A 22,332-nucleotide genomic window follows, 5' to 3' on the forward strand; every position below is an offset into this window, starting at 1 on the left:
ATCAGAGAAGAAAAGCGGATCAAGTGGATGGACTACGCCGAAATGGCTAAAATGATCAGAAGAATCAGAAATCAGGAAGGTCAAAAGTTTAATAAGGAATGGGGGAAATCAATAACTTATCTTAAAGACCATTGTAAACAGTTATAATCCTTGGAATCTAGTTTTTATGTCATACGTGGGATATGTGACTGTAAAATTTCAATCTGAAAAACCAAATAAATAAATTTCTGGAGGACAAAAAGAGGTCCGGAGGGGGCTTCCGGGTTCAGCGCCAGCGTCGATCGGCGGGGTTTCGTCTCGTCTCCGAGACGGCCCGTCTCTGCTAGGAGTGGGGAGGGTAGCGAGAGCAACGCTGCGCCCCTTAGAACCTCGGGAAGGGCGTCCCGAGGGCAATTTGCTTGGCACAGACCCAATCCGGACTCCCCAACTCTTCGGCTAGCTCTAATAAGAGCTCCGGAGCGAGGAGGGTAGAAGTCGCGGGGGCCATTTTGAGCGGCAACGTTATTCTAGCAGGGAGAAGCTTCAAGCCGAAGGCGGAGAGCGCTGGATTCTTCCGAAAATAAAACGATTGGAAAAGACTGTAAGTAACCTCACGATTTGGATTATAAAACAATTTGGTCTGGGAGAGAGGGGAGAAAAGAGGAAGCCACCCCCCCCCCCACGGCAACAAAGAGACAGTAAATAGAAACCCGAAGCCATAAACAGAAGATTTGTAATTCAAAAGGATCCCTCAAAGGCATCAAAGAGAATAGCCCCTTTGATGCAGGGTGAAAAGGGGAGAGAGACTGTGGTTTATGACTGCCCTGCAGCAATGAGGTAAAGCCTAAGAAAAACCTCTCTTTCCCTCGGGAGCCGGCAGCCCAGGCAACCCAGTGAGTTGATCAGGATTTATAAGTCAATTTTTACTTCACTTTGTATTTCTGGACTTTGTGGAATTTCTTTTTTGGCTTAAGTGCTTGTGAAATGTGAGTTCGAACTTTATTGTTAACAAGACTTGAAGAATGCAGCCAGCTTGTTAAAATGGAGTCGAGAAAATAAACTGTGATCATATTCCACCCCACGTGATAAGTTTTGACCTTGGCAGGACTGAAATATGTCAACAAAAAAGTGTTCCCCTGAGTTCCAGCGGTCTGTTTTGACCTTAATGTGGGAAACAAGAATAGAGTTATGTCAAGAGGAGACACGACGACAGGAGTTACAGCAGAAATTTCAGGAGGTGATGGCGGAATATGATTTTTTAGGAGATGAAGCTTTTGACACTGAAAAAGAGGAATGTGAGAATGACAATGATGGGGAAGGAAAAGATGAAGATGAGGACTGTGATGATTCAACACAAAATGAAACACACCATGAAAAAAATGATGACTCTACTCTACAAAAAGTTGGATGGAGTGCCCTACCTTTGAGGGGGGCACGATTGGTATTATTGGAACTCCAGAACGCCCACAGGGAAGAAGGAAAAAATATGCAGAGAAGAGAAGAAATCCAGGGGTCCTGTATGGTGGCCTGGATGGCAAAAGACTGTAAACAGGGGGTGGGGTGAAGGGAAAGTGATGTTGTGATTATAAGGATGGATTAACAGGTTTATAACTGGTCTGCTGATTTTGGAATTTGCTGGATTGGGGGGGTGGAGCCGGTAATCGGGGATGTAAGGTTAAATTGAGAATAGTTATAGTTTTAAAAGTGAATGGATTTTGGAAAATGTGAAAATATGGAGGCTTATAGAGGGAGAAAAAAAAAATTAGGCACGGGAAGAGAAAATGGGAGTTTGAATTTTCAGTGATTTGAATATTAGATGAAAATGTTAACAATTGATTTATAAGTTGTATAAGATACAAAGGTGTATTTTTATAAAGTAAGAAACTGTTGCAGATGATAAAAAAGGGATGAAAACCGGGGAAGGGGGGGGGAGGGGAAGCCCATAAAATATGGTTTTTCAACTATGAATGCAAGAAAATTTTTTCTGTTTTGTATTGTTTTTTTCTTTTTCTTTTTTTTCGCCCTTTCTTTTTCCCCTTTTTTTCCTATTTCTATTTTTCTCTTTTTTTGGTATGACAATAGATGGTTGGATGGATGTCCTCCTGCGTACTGCCCTGGTTTGCTGGAGCTCCCTGGTGGCAGGGGGGGGCTTTGGGGTCAGGGGAGGGGGAGGAGGACAGAAATCCAAGCATAAAATGGACCATTTCTGACTGTTCACAAACATGGGATACTTCTGTGGCAGGGGAGGACCCATGTGGGTGGGTAGGAAGGAGGTGGAAAAGGGGTTTAAGTATGTACCGTTTTTTTGTTTTTTTGTATTTTGTAAAATTAATAAAAAGTATGTTAAAAAAAAAAGAGGTCCGGAGGGTGGCAACATGAGAACGGGGCCTTTTCTGCAGTGGCTCCCAATTTGTGGAAGGCTCTCGCCAGTTAGTCTCGCCTGGCACCTTCTGTATAAACCTTTAGGCTTCAAGTGAAATAAATAAGTAAATAACTTGGGGGTCACCTTAGAAGGAAGTATTTTATAGACGCATACAATTACAAATTGTGGTGTGGGAATACAGGTTTTCCTAAGGTATTTTGGGGGGGTCTCCTAGGAGGGGGAATCAATAAATAAAAGTAAAAAGGAGAAGAAATGTAATCAATCAATCAATCACCAGTTGTTGCAGGAATCCAGGAGAGCGACGTCCCCCGGCTGGTAGAGCTCCCCCTGGTGGTAGCAAGGGCACTCTCTGAGCGGCAGACAGGTGTCGTTGTGCAGGAAGAGCCCCCCGGGACAGGAGCAGCCCTCGCGGCAGCGGGAGACGCACTCCACACGGGCGCCTTGGTCCAGGCAGAGGCGGGGGCAGGCGCCCCCCTTCCGCTCACACTCCTCGGCCGTCTGGTACACCAGGTTCCCCGGGCAGAGCACTGTGCAGGATTGGGGGGGGGCGACAAAGGGAGAGGCATCTGGTGAGAGAGGTAGGGGGCACAGAGGTGCAGCAGGTTGTGGGGGGGCTGGAGAGGAAGTGTCAGGGAATGGTCTGAAGACGAGCAGGGCAGTCTCGAGCAGGTCGGCCGCCCTGGCGCTGAGGGGGGCGGAGATCGCTCCTGCGCCCCCGCCCTCGCAGGGTGCAGCATGGTTTCCGTGTGGCGCCCAGCCTACCGGCCCGGCGCCCTACCACACCACGCCACCGGAAGTCTACCTAGAGCCGGCCCTGAAGACGAGGACTGGGGGATGCATTCCATGGCAGACCAGCTTCTCTCTGATGGAGAGAAGCGTTCCCCCCTCCCCGCCCCATCCGCAGCGTGTTCAGAAGCAGAGAGGGATGGACAGCTTAGGGGGGAGTTACCCAGTTACAAGATAATGACAACAGAACCAGAAGGGAGGGGGAAGCTAGTTGAGACATCACTCAAGAGCAGGGGTCGGCAAGGTTTACCTTGCCTGGGCCGTTTCACTCTCACAGAGTCCCCACCATTCCCAGCGCCTGCGTCTGCGCAGTCGGATTTCCAGCATGCGCAGATGTGATTTCTGGTGCTGCGGAAGCATAGCTGCCAAGTACCCTGTTTCCCCCGGGAAACCCCCGTTTTTACTTACCTTTTCCTGGCGGTCCCCCATATCACTTCGTCTCCCGTTTTTCTCCCTCATTTTCTCCCGCCGGCGGCCATTTTCCCCCCTTCTGATTTGCCCATCTATGGACACCAAAAATGGCCGCCGCAGATACTGGAAGTCGCGTCTACGCACTTCCTGACATGCGTAGACGCGACTTTCGAAGCCGGTGGCGGCCATTTTTTGTGCCCATAGATGGGCAAAGCGACACCGGAAGTTGCGTCTACGCAACCTCCAGTGTCACGCGGCTGCCGGTCCCGGATTCTGCAGTCCGGGACTTGGCAGGCATGTGCGGAAGCGAGTCCCTGTGCTGTGCCGTGCCAGTTTAGCACAGTGCGTGGGGACTCGCTGAGCGGGAGGCTCGGTTCGGGGGTGGCTCATGGGCCGGTTAAACGACCCCCATGGGCCTTAGGTTGCCTACCCCTGCTCAAGAGTGTGGGGGACACCCCCCCCCGCCATGGACTCACAGGTCTGAACGGATCAGAGAGCAAAGGAGTCCGAGGGAGGGAGGAACTTCCGGTTGGTGCCCAAAATGCTGCAGAAGTCGGGAGGAAGATTAGATAAGCCAACTGCCCTCCTTGGGGAGAGCTGTGTATTTGTGCTCGCAACATGGCGCTGTAATGAAAAGGACCATCAACTGCTCGTTAATCCTTACCTGCGAAGCTACCGAAGGGAGGGGAGGACTCTCCATGCCTGACAGGAAGGGCTCTACCCCCACCTCCACCCCATATCCCCAAATATGTACCTTTGCAGGGCTCAGTGTTGCAATCGCGGGTCTGGATGAGGGGTCCGGAGCATTCTGGGCCCCCGTAGGCTGGCTTGGAGCAGGTGCGGTTCCGGGTCTGGACCCCCGAGTCGCAAGGGGCCGAGCACTGGGACCAGAGGGTCCACGGAGTCCATATGCCTTCCACTGAGGATGAGGGAGGGATGGAAGAAGGAACAAAAGATGATAAGGAGGTGGTCTGCCTGCTGAGGGCCTGAAGGACCCTGCCCTTGCCTCTTTCCACCTGGGCTCGGGGGGTGGGGGCTTGACAGGCTTCACAAGGACTGCAGCTGCTTTTAAACTGGTTTTTAATTTTTATCTGTGTTGTTTTAAATGAGGCTATCTTGTCTGTGAGCCCTGGAAGACCTGCCCCCTGCCTTGCCGGCCCTTTCCCACCTGGCCTGGGAGAGTGGAGTGTGGACTGACTCCAGCTACAAAAGCTGAACCTGTTTAACAGATTCTTGGGCTGAAATATTACTGTTACTGATATTATTGTTGTATATTTAGCTTCAGATCTTACGATACGCGTGGAAATTGTTTCCATTGGGTTGTGTACTTTTTCAGGTGTTTTATTTATTGTTTATGACGCCTGTTATGTTTGTAATTCAGCAAATCCTGCCGTGTTGTAAGCCGCCTTGAGCATAGGTTCAACTATGGAAAGGGGGCATACAAATAAAATGATGATGATGATGATGATGATGATAGATTGTATTTCTCTATCATAGAATCGTAGAGTTGGAAGGGGCGCCCAATGGTCATCTAGCCCAACCCCCCTGCAATGCAGGAATATATAAATCAGCCTTAATTAAAGAGGACAGTGTAACGGAACAGGGTCAGGAACGGCTGCAGTAGTTGGAGAAGAGGGAGAAGAGGTATTGTGAGGGACAAGGGATATCGGGAGGTCCCTCCCATCTTGAGGTCCAGCCCATCGCCAAGCGCTGGGGAAAGCAGGGAGAGTTCCAACTCAAGTGGAGAAGCAGGAAGTGGTGTCCGAGGCTCAGGCAAGGTAGCGGAGCCACCGCCCAAGGTGGGACAGGAAGGGGGAAGCAAGGGGGGCAGACCGATCCCCCCAACTCCGGAATTGCGCAGGAAGCGTCGGGGGAAGAGGCTGGGTCTCCCCAAGTTGTTATGTTGGAGAAAGACGTGCCAAACCCCATTCGGAGGTTCTGACTCAAGCGGATAAGATGTGTCTCTGTAAATAGCACTGCCTTTAGCACTGTAAATACGCAGCACCAATAAAAAGATAAAATGCAGAGCTGTGTGGAGTCGTTACTCTGAAGTAGCCCACCCAGGCCACTGTGACAGGTATGATAGTTATCTGAAGTGCTGCTACGCAAAAGATGGAGCGAGACAGCTTTCTCCTGCTCCGGAGGGTAGGACCCGAACCCATGGCTTTGTGTTTCAAGGAAGGAGATTCCGACTGACCACATGGAGGAACTTTCTGAAAGTAAGAGCTATTAGACGGTGGAACCGGCTCCCACAGAATGTAGTCCTTCCTTGGAGGTTTCTAAGCAGAGGCTGGATGGCCACCTGTCACGGATGCTTTGGCTGAGATTCCTGCATTGCAGTGGGGGGGGGTTGGACTGGATGACCCTTGGGGTCCTTTCCAACTCTGCAATGGCATCGGCAACGTTTTCCGGCCATGGGCTGGAGCATTTGCATGGACTATCATCCATGGGCCGGACATGGGCCGCACATGCGCAGAAGCAATTTCCGGTGCTCTGCTGCCCATGTCTGGAACACCGGAAATGGCTTCTGTGCATGTCTGCAGTGCCGAAAATCGCTTCTGCGGCTAGTTTAGCGCAGCACGTGGGGGACTTGCCGAGCAGGCGTTTAGGTTCATGGCCAGCCCATGGGCCGGATAAATGGCCTTTGCGGGCCGCATCCGGCCTATGGGCCGGACGTTGCCGACCTATGTCTAAGATTCTGTGATATATTCTGAAGACACCGTAGTCCCCATTGAGCAAGGAAACTGAACCTGGCTAATCTTCTGGAACCTCTGGAGTCTCTTGCCGATGGCACATCAAACAACCCTCCCCTCTTATAGAATCATGGAATCGCAGAGTTGGAGGGCACCCCAAGGGTCATCTAGATCAACCCCCTGCAATGCAGGATGCTCTTTCAACTCACCGCTGCGCCGGGGAAGAACCTGAGGGCTCTTCCTGTACAGCGGCCACCTTTGGGGTAAGACCAGCCAAACCTCGGACCAAAAGGACACCATTCCCCAACCTGGTGCCCTTTGGAGGTTTCAGGCTGCAAACTCCCATCACCCCCAAGGCCAGAGGGGGCTCAGTGCTTCTGCCCCCCTCCTCTCACCTGGGCAGGGGGGCGTGTCACAAAGCTCCTCCTGGACGGTCTCCCCACTGCAGCTGGCTGCGTCTGTGGTGCCATTGCAGTCCCGGAACCGCTTCCTGACACCCACCACGTCTGTGGCGTAGTAGCAGGTTTTCGAGCAGGGGGACCAGGGGGTCCATTTGCTCCAGGCAAAGGTGATCTCTGGGGAGGGACAGGAGAAAGAGTGTGGGGTGTGGGAAGCCTTGGGGCTGGGGTCGTGAGGTCCCCTTCCAGGAGAAGCGAGGGCTCTGCTGGCAGGCGGAATGCAAAACCAACCCCTGAGCAAAAGACTCACGCAGAGGAGTGGAGCTTCTCCTCCAGCATCCAAAGGCATCGGATTTACTTATTTCATGAATTATTATTATTTAAATATTCTTTATTACAAAACAATTTACGTATAACATAAACACACCGAAAAACAACATAAACAGACCATAGAAACTGACACCTCGTTTGACATTACATACTCTTTAACTTCCAATTCACCTCATTGTGCTTTTTTACCTTACTAGTCTATATGCACTTCATTTTTATTATTCTTTTCAGTTAATTATCAGGGAAAAAATTACTTTATAATTTCCTTAAACTTCAAGATTCAATCCAAATCTGTCCGGAGATTTGTGTTATTACAGTACTTTTAAAATAAAAAAATTCCTTCAGTAGCACCTTAAAGACCAACTAAGTTTTTATTTTGGTATGAGCTTTCGTGTGCATGCACACTATACTTTTAAAGATATTCTTTGAATACTAAATTTCTGGTTAGAATTTCCTCTTATTCTCCCAGTCATCCTTGCAAGTTCTGAATATTCTATCATCTTTGCTTGCCAATCAGTTTTTGTGGGGATTACATCACTTTTCCAGTTTTTTGCTTTTAAAATCCTCGCCGCTGTGGTTGCGTACATAAAGAGGGTTCTGTGGGTTTTTTTGTATATCAATGGACATAATGCCTAGCCCTAGCGAAAAGGCTTCAGGGTTTGTTTTTTGGAAAAGAGAATTAAAAGATCTTTTTGAGTTCATTGTATATTATATCCCAAAATCTCTTATCTTCGCGCAGTCCCACCACATGTGCAGAAAGGTACCAACAGAGGAGTGGAGCTTCTCCTCCAGCCTCCCAAGGCATCGGGTTTACTTATTTCATGAAAGTTGCGCACCTCACCCTTGCAGGGACACCTTACCTGAGATGCAGACGGTGTGGCACTCACGAACCTCCTGGGCATCGCCTTGGCACGGGGCACCGCCATTGGCAGCGGCCGGGTTGGAGGGAGACCTGCAAAGGAGGCAGGATGGTCCGTAAGTTAGGGAAGGGGAATAGAGCGGTGGGTGGCCAGCCAAAAGGGAACTCTGAGTACAGCTCTCCCCCTGCACCCACCCAGATGGACGGACCACTGCAGGGTGCCGCAATTGGCGCTGTGGGTTATAGCACAGAGCCTAGGGCTTGCCAATCAGAAGGTCGGCATTTTGAATCCCTGCAACGGGGTGAGCTCCCGTTGTTCGGTCCCAGCTCCTGCCCAACTAGAAGTTCGAAAGCACGTCAAAGTGCAAGTAGATAAATAGGTACCAGTCCAGCGGGAAGGTAAACGGCGTTTCCGTGCGCTGCTCTGGTTCACCAGAAGCGACTTAGTCATGCTGGCCACATGACCTGGAAGCTGTACGCTGGCTCCCTCGGCCAGTATAGCGTTAATGAATCATAGAACTGTAGAGTTGGAAGGGGCCCTCAGGGACATCCAGTCCAACCGCCTGCAATGCAGGAATATTCTGCCCCTTGTGGGGCTCGAACCCACAGCCCTGAGATTAAGAGTCTCATGCTCTGCCAACTGAGCTATCCTAGAAGAGGACGTACATAACATAATACTGGTGAAATGACTGCTGTTCTGTCAGTTTGCCTTTCTTAGTGCAGAAAGCATGGATCTGATGTGTAGAGACCTTTCCTATTCTACTTAATTCAAGAGGGTTCTGGAAGCTTCTCTGTGTGAAAGAAGCAAGCAGAAGGTTCGTGATGTTTGGGTTATTCCTTCAGAGAAGCTGAGTACAGCTGCCTTAAAGTGGTTCTATTATCTCTTTCTGTCAAGGTCACGCTGAGTATAATAATAAGGCCAGAAGGAGCCTGGGCTTCACTTTTTCTATCTCTTTTCCTTCTGGTGTGTACATAGTATGCTTAGCATCAAGATTTTAGTCTTATAAGTTATTGTAAGTTTTAAGTTAAGTCTGCCGCAACTGGATTTCTGATGGACAGTGCCAATCCTGAATATATTGGATTTGTGGCCATTCTGCTCATTTGCCTTCAGTAGCAGAAAAGATCTGCTGGATGAAATATTCATTGCCTCTGGTCTATCTTTTGGGAATCCTGCAACGTGTTTAAGATTTTACTCTGCTAACTACACGTTGGAATCTACTCTGGATCAACGTGGAGTAGAATTTCAACGTCAGTTCCCTCCGTCATTTTTTAAAAAAGAATCAAGAAAACACATTGTGACTATAACTAATACATGCATTACATTTATAAGCGTAATGAATTTCTTCAAATATTTGAAGGGCTGTCATCACATGGAAGATGCAGAGGGCAGGGTCCGAAGCGATTGATTCAGATGACAAAGAAGGAGATTCAGATAATTAGTGCTGCTGCTGCTGTTAATTGAATTTATATACTGCACCATAGCTGCCAAGTTATCCCTTTTTTTAAGGGAATTTCCCTTATGCTGAATAGGCTTCCTCGTGAGAAAAGGGAAAACATGGCAGCTATGTACTGCACTTTACTGCACAGGTCTAAACATTAGGAAGAACTTTTGGGCGGTTAAGAGTTCTTCAACAGAGGAACAGACTCCACTGAAAAGCCGTGGTCTCTCTTTGATTGCCAGTTTTTAAACAGAGGTTGGAGAGCCACCTGCCAGCACTTTTTCAACCAGGCCTTTGGCTGATTGACATCCACACCCTTTTAAATGTGTTGGGTTTGTTTGTTTTTTAAAAAAATTGTTTTGTTTTTATGTATTTTGTTTTTGTCTTGTATTTTTATGCTGTGATCTGCCCCGAGATCTTAAATAAATAAGCAATGTCAACGACTAATTTGGATTGCCTGCTCCAGTGGGATGAGTTGGGGGGCAGGGAGAGAAAACCCCCCAAACCACATTTTGATCACAACCTTCCTTGGGAGGGCCGGATAAAAAAAGGTGCCTCGAGAGGCCGCATCCTGCCCACAGGTGTCGGGATCCCTGAGCAAACTTCCCATTGGACGCTACCCTGCGTCACCTGAATCTGTGCTGCATGCCGACCCCACAGCTCCTTCCGCAAGGGCTCCACGGAGACCAAGCCGACCAGCCGCACTTCACGGGGCAGGAAACCGAGTCGCAGGTCATGGCGCCTTCCAAGCAGACGCTGGCGGTGGGAGGGGGAAGGAGATGGAGGATAAAAGCTTATCAAGACTGAATCTGGACCCCCCCCCCAAAAGGGGGAAACCTGTGCCCCTCCAAACCCTGATTGGACTCCGACTCCCATCAGCCCCAGGGGCAAAGGCAAAGATTGGGAACCTTTTGTATCTTTGAGGGCCACATTCTCTTTTTTTATATGTAAAATTTATTGACTTGGTTTTTCAAATATTTTACAGAGATATATCACACATATATAATAAAAACAAGATTCCCAGGAATCTCCTGGACTTCCACCCTCCCCTATTATTAATCCTTTCCTCCTGCATCTTTTATAATACGGTGGTACCTTGGTTCTCAAACGCCTTGGTACTCAAACAACTTGGAACCCAAACACTGCAAACCCAGAAGTAAGTGCTCCGGTTTGCAAACTTTTTTTGGGAGCCGAACATGCTCCGGTTTGAGTGCCACGCTTCGGTTTTGAGTGTTACGCCGAGGTCTGTCTGTTTTTGCTATTTATTTTGCATTCTGTTTTGTGTGTGTGTGTGTGTGTGTGTGTGTGACTGTGTGGAACCCAGTTCAGCTACTGATGGATTGGTTATGTGACTGCAGTACATTGTTTATTGCTTTCATTTTACGGGTCAATGGTCTCGTTAGATAGTAAAATTCATGTTAAATGGCTGCTTTAGGGGTTTGTTTTTAAAAGTCTGAAACGGATTAATCCATTTTGCATTCCTTTCTATGGGAAAGCGTGCCTTGCTTTTGGAACGCTTTGGTTTTGGAACGGACTTCCGGAACGGATTAAGTTTGGGAACCAAGGTACCACTGTAATCCAAAAGCTTGGTCTCTTCTGTTACGTCCAGTATTCAACATTAAACTACAAGTAATATTCCAATCCTACTAACGATTTTAACTGTTTACAATGGTCTTTAAGGTAAGTTATAAATTTTCCCCATTCCTTGTTAAAATTTTGGCATACCTGCCAAGTTGCTGTCCGAGAAATAAGGGCCCGGGCGGAAGTAGCAGACCAGAAGTAGCGCTGCCGCCATTTTATAACTGGGCGGAGCATGCTCAAAAGTGACTTTTGATGCTGCTTTGCCCAGTTCCAAAATGGTCACCGCGCCAGAAGTCGCACTGCAGCCATTTTGGAACGGGGCAGAGCAGCATCAAGTTGCTTCTGAGCATGCTCCGCCCAGTTCCAAAATGGCCGCCACGCCAGAATAAACTGGGGGAAAACAAAAAAATCTGTTTTTTCAGCTAAGAACAGCTGGAAAAACGGGGATTTCCCGGAGAATACGGGAGACTTGGCAGCTATGATTTTGGTCTTCCTGATTTCTGACTCTTCCGGTCATTTTCGCCATTTCAGCATAGTCCAATAACTTCATCTGCCATTTTTCTCTGGCGGGAGGCTACATTCCTTTCTGGGCGGCCTCCCAAAGGTTAGCCTCTAGGACAGGCATCCCCAAACTGCGGCCCTCCAGATGTTTTGGACTACAACTCCCATGATCCCTATCTAACAGGACCAGTGGTCAGGGAAGATGGGAATTGTAGTCTAAAACATCTGGAGGGCTGAAGTTTGGGGATGCCGGATCTAGGCAGCTGGCCACAGGTATGGCTGCAATGGAGCAGTTTTCCGAAAGAACGGGACCCTCAGCTCCGCCGGCATAAATACCCTCCTGGACGGGTTCTGTGCCCACAACCCAAGACTTCCCTTTTCACGCCCCTCCGCTCCGCCGGCATAAATACCCTCCTGGACGGGTTCTGTGCCCACAACCCAAGACTTCCCTTTTCACGCCCCTCCTGGTGCTAGGAGGCAGTAGGGCAGGGGGAGGTGGGCAATCTACTGACTTGTCCCTCGCCTGCATGGGCGTAGGCAGGGGGGGGCAGGAGGGGGCAGCTGCCCCCCCTAGAAACAAAAAAATATTGTATTTTACAGACCATAACCAGCACTTTTCCCCTCCAAAAACTGAAGTGGAAAGGGCTTTGCTTTAGCGAGAGCAGCTCTCCACTTGCTGGGGGGGGGACGGGGGACACAGCTGTAACAAAAACACATCAAATAAATAAAGCAAAGTGGCTACCGGTACTTAAGCAGTTAAGACAATGGAGCAGAAAATCCCTTCAGGCAAGGTTTGATAGCTGACCAATTCACCCTATTGTTCTTCAGTGGTAGTTGTTAATGAGCATTCAGGGATCACATTAAGAGTTCTATTGGCGATTTAATGAGGGTGCATTGACTAAGGTGGCTCTGCAAGGCTAAAAGGAAATGAATAAGAAAGGGGGGGCCTGTAGCTTTTGATAGACACAGTGATGTTTATAAAAAGCAGAGGTGTTCCAGTCTGCCCCTCCTCCTGCATCTGTATACTGTAAATCAGGGGTGGCCACCTCCCAAGAGACTCTGATCTACTCACAGAGTTAAAAACTGGGAGTGATCTACCCCCTTTTGGGGGGTTCAGGTCAAAGCTGTTGAGTTTTTTTAAGGAAGGGAAGCCCTGTTTTTTTGAGTTTAGGTCAAACTTGTTGAGCTTCTTTTAGGAGGAAGGGAGGCCCATTTTTGTTTAGGGCTTCAGGTCATAGTTCAGCTTTTTTTAGGGAGGAGGAAAATTTTGGGTGAGCTTTTTTTAGGGGTGCCAGTGATCTAGCAGTGATCTACCACAGACATCCAGTGATCTACTGGTAGATCACAGTCTACCTGTTGGACGTGCCTGCTGTAAATCAAGCAGAGAGAAAGCTGCTTGCAAGGCTCCTGTACAGGCGTACCAGTATCTTCCTCTTGCTGCAGAGTTCCAGCATCACAGCATCACCCAGAGGCACCCACAAATGTGAGTTATCCCTCTCTCTATTTCTTCCTTCCTTCCCTCCCTCTTCCGTCCTTAATAAAATACGGGGGGGGGGGCAGATAAGCCCCACATAGAAAGCCCATCAACATGGGGGGGGTGACTCTTTAAAATACAGTATTTACCAGTAATTGGGGGGGGGGCACCTAGGCCTCTAGGAGTTGGCTGCTATGCCTAGGACAATTCAAGAAAGCAGATTGATGCGTATGCTATGGTAATATATCAATAGAATCATGGAATTGTAGTCGGAAGGGACCACAGGGGTCATCTAGTCCAACCCCCTGCAATGCAGGATCTTTTTCCCAAGGTGGGGCTTGAACCCACGACATGGTTGAAATATTATGCTGATATGCAGCAACACCTCGGAGCTGTCGTGACTGCGGCCGTGCCTTCCCTCGCCCTCGTCCGCCCTGCCACCCCCTCTCGCCTGCCCGACCCTCCCGTCCTCTTACTGCAGAGTTCCAGCATCACAGCATCACCCAGAGGCACCCACAAATATGAGTTATCCCTCTCTCTATTTCTTCCTTCCTTCCCTCTTCCATCCTTAATACGGGGGGGGGCAGAAAAGCCCCACATAGAAAGCCCATCAACATGGGGGGGGGGTTTGACTCTTTAAAATACAGTACTGTTGTACCTCGGGTTGCGAACACCTCGGGTTACGAACAACCCGGGTTACGAACTTCGCAAACCCGGAAGTATTTTCGCCGTGCACGCGTGCGCAGAAGTGCCGCACGCCTTTGCGCATGCGCAAAGCGCAAAAATTGCGGAAATAGCGCTTTGCGCATGTGCAAAGCGGCGGTTCGGGCCCTTTTTGGGTTACGAACTTTTCGGGTTACGAACTGCGACCTGGAACGGATCACGTTCGTAACCCGAGGTACCACTGTATTTACCAGTAATTCGGGGGGGGGGGAGATGCACCTAGGCCTCTAGGAGTTGGCTGCTATGCCTAGGAGTAGGACAATTCAAGAAAGCAGAATGATGCATATGCTATGGCTATATATCAATAGAATCATAGAATTGTAGTCGGAAGGGACCACAACGGTCATCTAGTCCAACCCCCTGCAATGCAGGAATTTTTTCCTAAGGTGGGGCTTGAACCCACAACATGGTTGAAATATTATGCTGATATGCAGCAACGCCTTGGAGCCGTCGTGTCTGCGGCCGTGCCTTGCCTCGCCCTCGCCCGCCCTGTCACCCCTCTCGCCTGCCCGACCCTCCCGTCCTCTCCAGCCAAGCAGGGTAGCCGCCGATGCTGCCAGCCCCAGAAGCACAAGGTGGCCGCTGCTGCTGCCGCCGCCACAATATCATCAGGCCAGCTGGCCCTGTAGCCCCGCCCACGTTCCCAATTCGGGGCCCCGCCCCTGAACGACCATGGCTTGCCCCCCCCTAGTTTTGATCCTGGCTACGCCCCTGCTCGCCTGAACTGTCCCTTCTTCCCCCGCCCAATCCCGTGTGCCTTCCGCCGACTCTACCGCCGACTACCCGACTCTCGCTCCTCCTCTTGCACTTTACAGAAAAGAGGGAGACAGTATCGATTCAGAACAGTGGTTTGCAGAAGGTCACAGTTTAGAGGCTGCAGAGGGGAGAAGGAGAGAGGAGAGGAGCAGGAAGAAGAAGCAGAAGCAGGGGAGAGACAGCTGAAAGACTCAGTGTCTTTAGAAAGCATGCCAGACCCCCCCCCCCTCCCAGAACCTGGCGGGCACTGAAAGTAGAACAGAAAGCTCAGAGGCAGAAAGCACAGATCTGCCAATGTAGGGATGACGTATAATAGGAGAGATGAAGGGGGTGGGACTCGGAGCAACACCATTATCCAAGAGACGGCATTTCTACGTCTCTCTGTGAATATTGAATAAAAGACCTTGGTAAGAGCTTAGAATCATAGAATCATAGAGTTGGAAGAGACCACAAGGGCCATCCAGTCCAACCCCCTGCCAAGCAGGAAACACCATCAAAGCATTCCTGACATATGCCTGCCAAGCCTCTGCTTAAAGACCTCCAAAGAAGGAGACTCCACCACACTCCTTGTTAGCAAATTCTACTGCCAAACAGCTCTTACTGTCAGCTTCTTAGGGTGGCACTGTGGGTTAAACCACAGAGCCTAGGGCTTGCCCATCAGAAGGTCGGCGGTTCGAATCCCCGTGACGGGGTGAGCTCCCATTGCTCGGTCCCAGCTCCTGCCAACCTAGCAGTTCGAAAGCACGTCAAAGTGCAAGTACATAAATAGGTACCGCTACAGCGGGAAGGTAAACGGCGTTTCCATGCGCTGCTCTGGTTTGCCAGAAGCGGCTTAGTCATGCCGGCCACATGACCCGGAAGCTGTACGCTGGCTCCCTCGGCCAGTAATGCGAGATGAGCGCCGCAACCCCAGAGTCGTCTGCGACTGGACCTAACAGTCAGGGGTCCCTTTACCTTTACCTTTAAGAGCTTCTTGTCTTTCCATTACTGGCAGCCTGCCGTGAGGGAGAGGGATCAGAGACCCTGAAGCCGGACACTCAGACTCCTGCCTTTTGGGTGGCCGGGCACCCCATAAATTGCCGGTCCCCTCTCCTGGGTCACTGCCCTGGTCACCTGACTGTGCCCTACGCTCTTTCGAGCTCTGCCGGAGGAGGAGGAGAGGGAGGAAAAGGAGGAGGAGGAGAGAGGGGCACCAGAGGGACCCTGCCCCCTGCTCACCACTGGCTGCAATTGTCCCTCAGGAACATCTCCCCCGGGAGGCGACGCTCGTGGTCGAAGAAGCAGTGGCACTGGCTGATGTTCACGCAGCCCCCGTCCTGAAGGAAGAGCCCCGGGGGGCAGCGGCAGCCTGGAAGGAGAGACAGAGGGGCTGGAGGTCAGAGGAGTGCTAGGGATGGATCAGGAATGTGGGTGCCCCCCTCCGAGCCCCGGGGACCCCGTGCTCACCCTCAACACAGCTGCTGGGGCAACTCGTCTTCAGGCTCAGCTGCCGGCATGTTTGGGGACACGGAGCCACGAGGCCTCGCTCACAGTGCCCAGCTTGCACGTAGACCATGTCTGGTCCACAGTCTGCGGAGGAAACAGGCGAGGGGAGGAGGTCGGGGTGCGGGAGAAGGGAAGCGAAGCCTAGTGGGTGGAGGGGGTAGGACTAGCTGCCGTCCAGCCTTCCTCCCCTTCCAACCTCAAGTTTTCAGGAGGCTTATACACTAGACTTCTAAACATTGTTTTCTGTGTGAAAAAATTGAGGTGCCCGCGCAAAATGGCTGCCCAAAAAGAGGTGGCGGTACTCCGTACAAGTGCGGAGAGACAGTGTGGCATAGTGGTTAGAGCGCCGGACGAGGACCCGGGAGAGATCAGGGTTCAAATTCTCCCATGAAATTCGCTGGGTGTGTCCTTTGGGCCAGTCGCTGTCCCTCAGACTGGCCAACCTCACAGGGTTGTTGTGGGGATTAAAGGAGATGGGGGGGGGAGAACAATGGTGCTCCTTGGAGGGGAAAATGGGATATAAATGAATAAGTAAATAAGAGACAAATAACCTAGGAAGCATTAAAGCCACAGTCATAAACGAAAATTCCAAAAAAATGTTCATCCATCCAAATTGGTATCAAGCAAGGATTAATTCTACCCACCTCGATGCAAGATGAGCATGACTAATACTAATAACATCAGCAAATGAAGCCTTGCTTTTAAAGCACATTCAAAGCACAATCTTTCCCTCAAAGAATTCTGGGAAATGTAGTTTTATCCCAGAGAGTTACAATTCCCAGCAGAGCCTCAGTATCCAAGGAATATGAAGTGGGGCTGCAGTTGATTTGAGGAAACGCCTCATCTCCCTCCAACCCCTTCCCCCTGTGTCAACGCCGACAATATGGAGACCCCAAAACTGACAGCACAAGCCAGCAGTCACTTCCATTCCCCTGTGCAAGCTCCACTGAAGTGAATGGGGAATTGGGCTTGTGCAACTCCCATTCACTTCAAGGAGGCGAGCCCAGGGAAATCTTTCCACTGGGCTCATAAGCTTCTTTTTTTCACCAGCACCTTTGTAATTCACAAGGCAAACCGGAAGAGCCTATAGCTCCTGCCCATCTGCCCCGTGTTGGAAGGTCCAGTTTGTAACACAAAGGTTAATTCAGTAACTCAGAAGGAGTTGCTTAGCAACCAGGCAGAGTGGCATGATCTCAAGTGAGGCGGCACAGGGCCCTGATTGGCTGTGCGTTTCTGAGGGAGTTTTTCCTCTGTGTGTTTGGATGAAGGCCTCTCTGGTATGTACAAGGCCTGATGTAAAGAAAGACAAAACCTCTCTGTTCTTTTCTCCCCAAATTGTTCACTGTTTTTGTTTAGTTTCCTAATGTCCCTGCCACCCCCTAGGCTCACCCCCCCACACACCAATCTCAGGCCACCACTGCTCCATCAACAACCCACCTTTCCTTTCTGTCCCTCCCTGGCTGCCAACTGCGGCCAGCACTTACCCCGGGCATCTCCGCAAGGCTGCTGGTTACAAGTCTCCATCTGCACAGCGTCCCCCGGGCAAGGCTGCCCCCCGTTCTTGGGCGGGGGGTCGGCGCAGGTCCTGGTGCGGCTCCGCACGCCACCGCGGCACTCGGCGTCGCAGTCCGACCATTCGCCCCAGGATGCCCAGGCGCCGTTAACTGGGAGGAGAGAAAGAGCCACATGACCGAGCTCCGGTCTGCTTCTCATACAATCATAGAATTCTACACTTGTATCTTAAGGCAGTATTTTGTCATGCCAACCTTCCCATGCCTTTTTTTGAATTAATAACGGGGAGCCGGTTTAAATGATTTTGTCGCCTATGAATGAAAGATGTGCTTTTATGAGTCTGGCAAAATAAATGTTTTAGGCAAAATGCTTGGGACACTGAGGTCCAGCGCCGAGGGACTTCTGGCAGTTCCCTCGTTGCGAGAAGCCAAGTTGCAGGGAACCAGGCAGAGGGCCTTCTCGGTGGTGGCGCCTGCCCTGTGGAACAGATGTCAAAGAGGAAAACAACTACCAGACTTTTAGAAGACATCTGAAGGCAGCCCTGTTCAGGGAGGCTTTTAATGTTTAATAGATTACTGTGTTTTATTTTTCTGTTGGAAGCCGCCCAGAGTGGCTGGGGAAACCCAGCCAGATGGGCGGGGTATAAATAATAAATTATTATTATTATTATTATTATTATTATTATTATTATTATTATTGGGACACAGGTGGCGCTGTGGGTTAAACCACTGAGCCTAGGGCTTGCGGATCAGAAGGTTGGCGGTTCAAATCCCTGCGACGGGGTGAGCTCCCGTTGCTCGGTCCCAGCTCCTGCCAACCTAGCAGTTCGAAAGCACGTCAAAGTGCAAGTAGATAAATAGGTACCAATACAGCGGGAAGGTAAACGGTGTTTCTGTGTGCTGCTCTGGTTCGCCAGAAGCGGCTTTGTCATGCTGGCCACATGACCCGGAAGCTGTACGCCGGTTCCCTCGGCCAATAACGTGAGATGAGCGCCGCAACCCCAGAGTCGGTCACGACTGGACCTAATGGTCAGGGGTCCCTTTACCTTTACCTTAAGCAAAATGCTACACGTGAAGCCTGCACGCTCTTCGCTTTAGCCCAGCTCGCAAGGTTGTTGTAAGAAATTGGCACAGGTGACGCATAACACCCGTTCCGCATTTGCAAGAACTTGATCTTTTAGTGTGGCAGCACCTGTACTTTGGAACTCCCTGCCAGGCAGAGATGCCTTCATTGCACTCTTTTTGACACCTGCTAAATACGTTAGTGTTCAGGGAAGCCTGTTCAGGTGCTTAGAGAGTTTCAACCCTGTTTTCAATCCTGTTTTCAGCCTCTTGTTGTTATTTTAACATTTTGAATGTCTTAAATTATTGCTGTTAATCTTCCTTACTGCTAACGATTGATTTATCTCTCCCCCCCACCCCCGTAAACTGCTTCAAGGCTGTTTAGTTTGTAATCTAGTGGTGTGTTCATTTTATGAAATAACCTCCGCATCTTTCATAAAATGTACGGTATACACCACTATATTGCATACTAAATAGCCTCAAAACAGCATGCGAAAAAGATAGATCAGTTGGTAGCTCAGCTGCTTAGCACGTGGTGCTGATAACACGATCCAGCTGCATATTCCTGCATTGCAGGGGGTTGGACTGGATGACCTTCAGGGTCCCTTCCAACCCTACAATTCCATAATTCTATGCTTTTATGAAGGGCTTCAGCCCTGAGAAGGCTTGAGAGGGCTCTTGGGCTCGAATCCTGCTCGTGGGCTTCACTTTGGGGCACCTGGATGGCCCCGATTCTATACGAATCCGTTTCTGTTTGCAATATTCAGCACTTTCAAAACTGCCAAATTCAATTCCTTGCCCAAAGGGTTCTCCTTCAGGCCGGGCATCTGCAGAGACGATGGGGAGCTGAGAGAACCTTTTGAGCCCAGCCTGTCTGGGAACCCACTGCTCCCAGCTAAGTGGGGAGAAGGCCCTTACCTGGGCAGGCCCGCAGGAAGCAGGAGCGGCTCTCAAACTCATCGCGGTCGCACTGCCCCCCGGGGAGGGCATCGCGGAGCAAGTCCCGGCGCCGGAAGGTCACCCCCAGCCCGCACGACCGGCTGCATTCACTCCAGGCGGTCCACGGTGACATGATGCAGTCCGCTGCCAGGGAAGGGAGAGAGGCAGGATTGGACCAGGCAACGGCCAGGAGAGAAGCTTCCTCCATTTGCAGCGAAACACCCTAACCTTGGCCTGAGCCGGTGCCCTTTTCTTTAGGACAGAGGTGGGGGGGGCATTTCATCGCCCAAGGGCCACATTCCGTGCTGGACAAACTTCCAGTGGTGGGTGGAGCCAGAGGCAAAAAGTGGGAGGAGCCACAGATTTAAATTGATTAGCAAGAACACCATCTGCACAGACTTGGTGGACTGTCAGAAACGACACGCAGAAATGTCTTGGGCTGGGGCATTGTTGCTGTTGATACTAATTTTTTGTATCTTCATTTTGGATCAATGTGGAAATTGTTCAGTTGGGTTGTGTACTTTTTGAAGCTTTCTTTATTATTTATAACTGCTTTTACGCTTGTAGTTACGTGGGGGTTTTTTTATACGTTGTAAGCTGCCTTGAGCATAGTTTTAACTTTGGAAAGGCAGCATACAATTGATTGATTGATTGAATTTTTTAAAATTAATTTTTATTGGGTTTTACATAGAAAAAGAAAATAGAAAAATACAAAAAATATAAAACAATATCATCAAATCTTATTTCCCAGGATTCTTCACATATAAAAGACATTATTATAGAAAAACAGAAAGAAAGAAAAGATTAAAAAAACAACCAAGATTTATAATCATACTACACAACTTCAAATCTAAACCTTTCGGACTTCCTCATTCCCCCTTCCTGAGTTCTAAATAGTTCGCTAACTCTTGCAGTTTCCAATTCTAATCAATCAATCAATTTTTTTTATTGATTGATTAATTGTCAGGACTCATGAGCACAACAGCTCATCCCCAGTGGGTCTGGCCCCATGGATTAGTTGCTGAGACTGAAAGCCTCTGCCTCCCCACAGCCGCCTAAGTCCCCTCCTATCCAGGGTTTTCCCCAAGCAATCAGAGACTGTGCCTGAGTGCAGCCAACTTCTCCTCCATGCTTTTCATGCCTCTCTTGGTACTGAGGAGCTTGTTGCAGCAGGAGGGGGAGACACCTGAGACTCTTCACCAGCTTCTTCTGCCGCTGATGCTTGACTTCTCTCTGCCATGGACTGCCCCCACTCACCTTCCATCCAGGCAAGTGAGAGGCATCCTCCGCATTCAGGGACACAGTCCAGCCAGGCAAAAACCCTCAAGGAAGGGTGGCGGCAGAGTATGGCCGAGCCATGCCCGGAGGGCCACATTTGCCCATCCCTGCTCTCGTGCAGAGTGGGGGGGGGGGAGTGGAGCGATTATCCGCCCCAATCTGACATACCACAGTTGGCCTCGTCGGACCCATCCTGGCAATCCTGACGGAGATCGCAGCGCCGCTCCAGCACCAGGCATTCCCCACTGCCGCAGGTGAACTGCTTGGCGGAGCAGGTGCTGGGAGGGCCCAGTGGGGGAAGCAGGGTTGTGGTGGGGGCAGCGGGAGCAGTGGGACCACCTGTGGGGGGGGAAGTGCAGTGCAATGGTTAGAGCGTTGGACTAGGACCAGGGAGACCAGGCTCCTAGTCCCACTTTGTCAGGCATGGAGAGTCCTCCCCTCCCTTCGCTAACTTCACTGGCAAGAATTAACGAGCAGTTTATATCTTATAGTCTGTTTTATTCAGTCACCTGGTTACAAGCAAAAACCCACATCTCTCCACAAGGAGAGCAGTTGGCTGCTCTAACTCCTCCCCCTTCCGTCCCCAGCAACATCCTGGGTGCCAACAGGAAGTTCCTCCTCCTCTCTGCATCCTTTGTTCTCTAATACGGACAGACCTCATCGTTCTTGAGGTGGGAGGGTTCCCCACACTCTCTAATGACGTCTCTGCTGGCTGTTCCCTCCCTTCTCTCTCTCTCCCCATTATCTCGTAACTGGGCAACTCCTGCTGAAACTGCTCAGTGTCTGTGTCTCTCTCTGTTCCTGAAACTGCTGGAAACAGGCGGGGGGGGTCTTCCTCCTCCTCCTCCTCCTCTTCCTTTTCAGAGAGGAGGTGATCTGCCTGAGAATGCATTTCCCAATCCTCTGTTTCAGACCATTCCCTGACACACTTGTTCCTGAAGCCCATTGGGTGACATGACATACGGCAAAACCATTACAAGAAAGAAGGTTCCACCTAAACATGTGGAAGAACTTCCTGACAGTAAGAGCTGTTCGGCAGTGGAATTTGCTGCCAAGGAGTGTGGTGGAGTCTCCTTCTTTGGAGGTCTTTAAGCAGAGGCTTGACAGGCATATGTCAAGAATGCTTTGATGGTGTTTCCTGCTCGGCAGGGGGTTGGACTGGATGGCCCTTGGGGTCTCTTCCAACTCTACGATTCTATGATTCTATCCCTGGGGGAGAACCACCAACCCCTGAACTTTTGGTTCAGAGCAATTGCCACCAGCCATGTGGCCTCCGTGGGTGCGTTGGCGCCCTTGAGATCTTCCCTGGCACCCACAGAGCACTTGTGATCCCATCCGTCCTGTGCTCAGGTTGGATATATGTGCAAATTTAAGATGCCACATTGGATTCCGTTCCACGGAAACCAGATCTGCGTTTGCGCCTCGAATCCCCAGAGTTTCTCGCTGCTCGGCAAAACGGAGCGGCAGCTAGCAAGACTCACCGCAGTGCCTCTCGTCTGACCCATCCAGACAGTCTTCTTGGCCATCGCAAACGAAGGCAGCCTCCACGCAGCCAAAGACTTCGCAGGCGAACTGGCCCTGGGTGCAGAGGATTCTGGGAAGCCCGGGGCTGGGGGTTCGAGTCAGCCCTGTCAGAGGAAAACAGCACCTTATGGCTGGCTGGCTGGCTGGCAGGGGGACCAACTTCCAGTTGCTCTGGGGCTCGGATCCTGCTTGCGGGTTTCCCAGGATGGGCATCCGAGTG

The 22,332-nt window shown here is 50.3% G+C and overlaps 1 protein-coding gene across 1 annotated transcript in view; it reads right to left on the minus strand.

Moving 5' to 3' along the window:
- Window positions 1–22,332, minus strand: part of LOC118092051 (SCO-spondin-like) — a 187,176-nt gene that overhangs the window by 74,183 nt on the left and 90,661 nt on the right. Inside the window, exons 53-63 of the mRNA XM_060281073.1 lie at window positions 22,070–22,216; window positions 20,757–20,927; window positions 19,290–19,454; window positions 17,283–17,462; window positions 15,760–15,882; window positions 15,532–15,661; window positions 9,909–10,034; window positions 7,836–7,932; window positions 6,648–6,825; window positions 4,314–4,478; window positions 2,637–2,889 (exon numbers count right to left, since the gene is read on the minus strand). Of these exons, the coding sequence (XP_060137056.1) occupies window positions 2,637–2,889; window positions 4,314–4,478; window positions 6,648–6,825; window positions 7,836–7,932; window positions 9,909–10,034; window positions 15,532–15,661; window positions 15,760–15,882; window positions 17,283–17,462; window positions 19,290–19,454; window positions 20,757–20,927; window positions 22,070–22,216 (1,735 nt within the window). The remainder of the gene's footprint in view (window positions 1–2,636; window positions 2,890–4,313; window positions 4,479–6,647; window positions 6,826–7,835; window positions 7,933–9,908; window positions 10,035–15,531; window positions 15,662–15,759; window positions 15,883–17,282; window positions 17,463–19,289; window positions 19,455–20,756; window positions 20,928–22,069; window positions 22,217–22,332) is intronic.

The sequence above is a fragment of the Zootoca vivipara genome, chromosome 12 (genome assembly GCF_963506605.1).
Source record: "Zootoca vivipara chromosome 12, rZooViv1.1, whole genome shotgun sequence".
Lineage (NCBI taxonomy): Eukaryota > Metazoa > Chordata > Lepidosauria > Squamata > Lacertidae > Zootoca > Zootoca vivipara.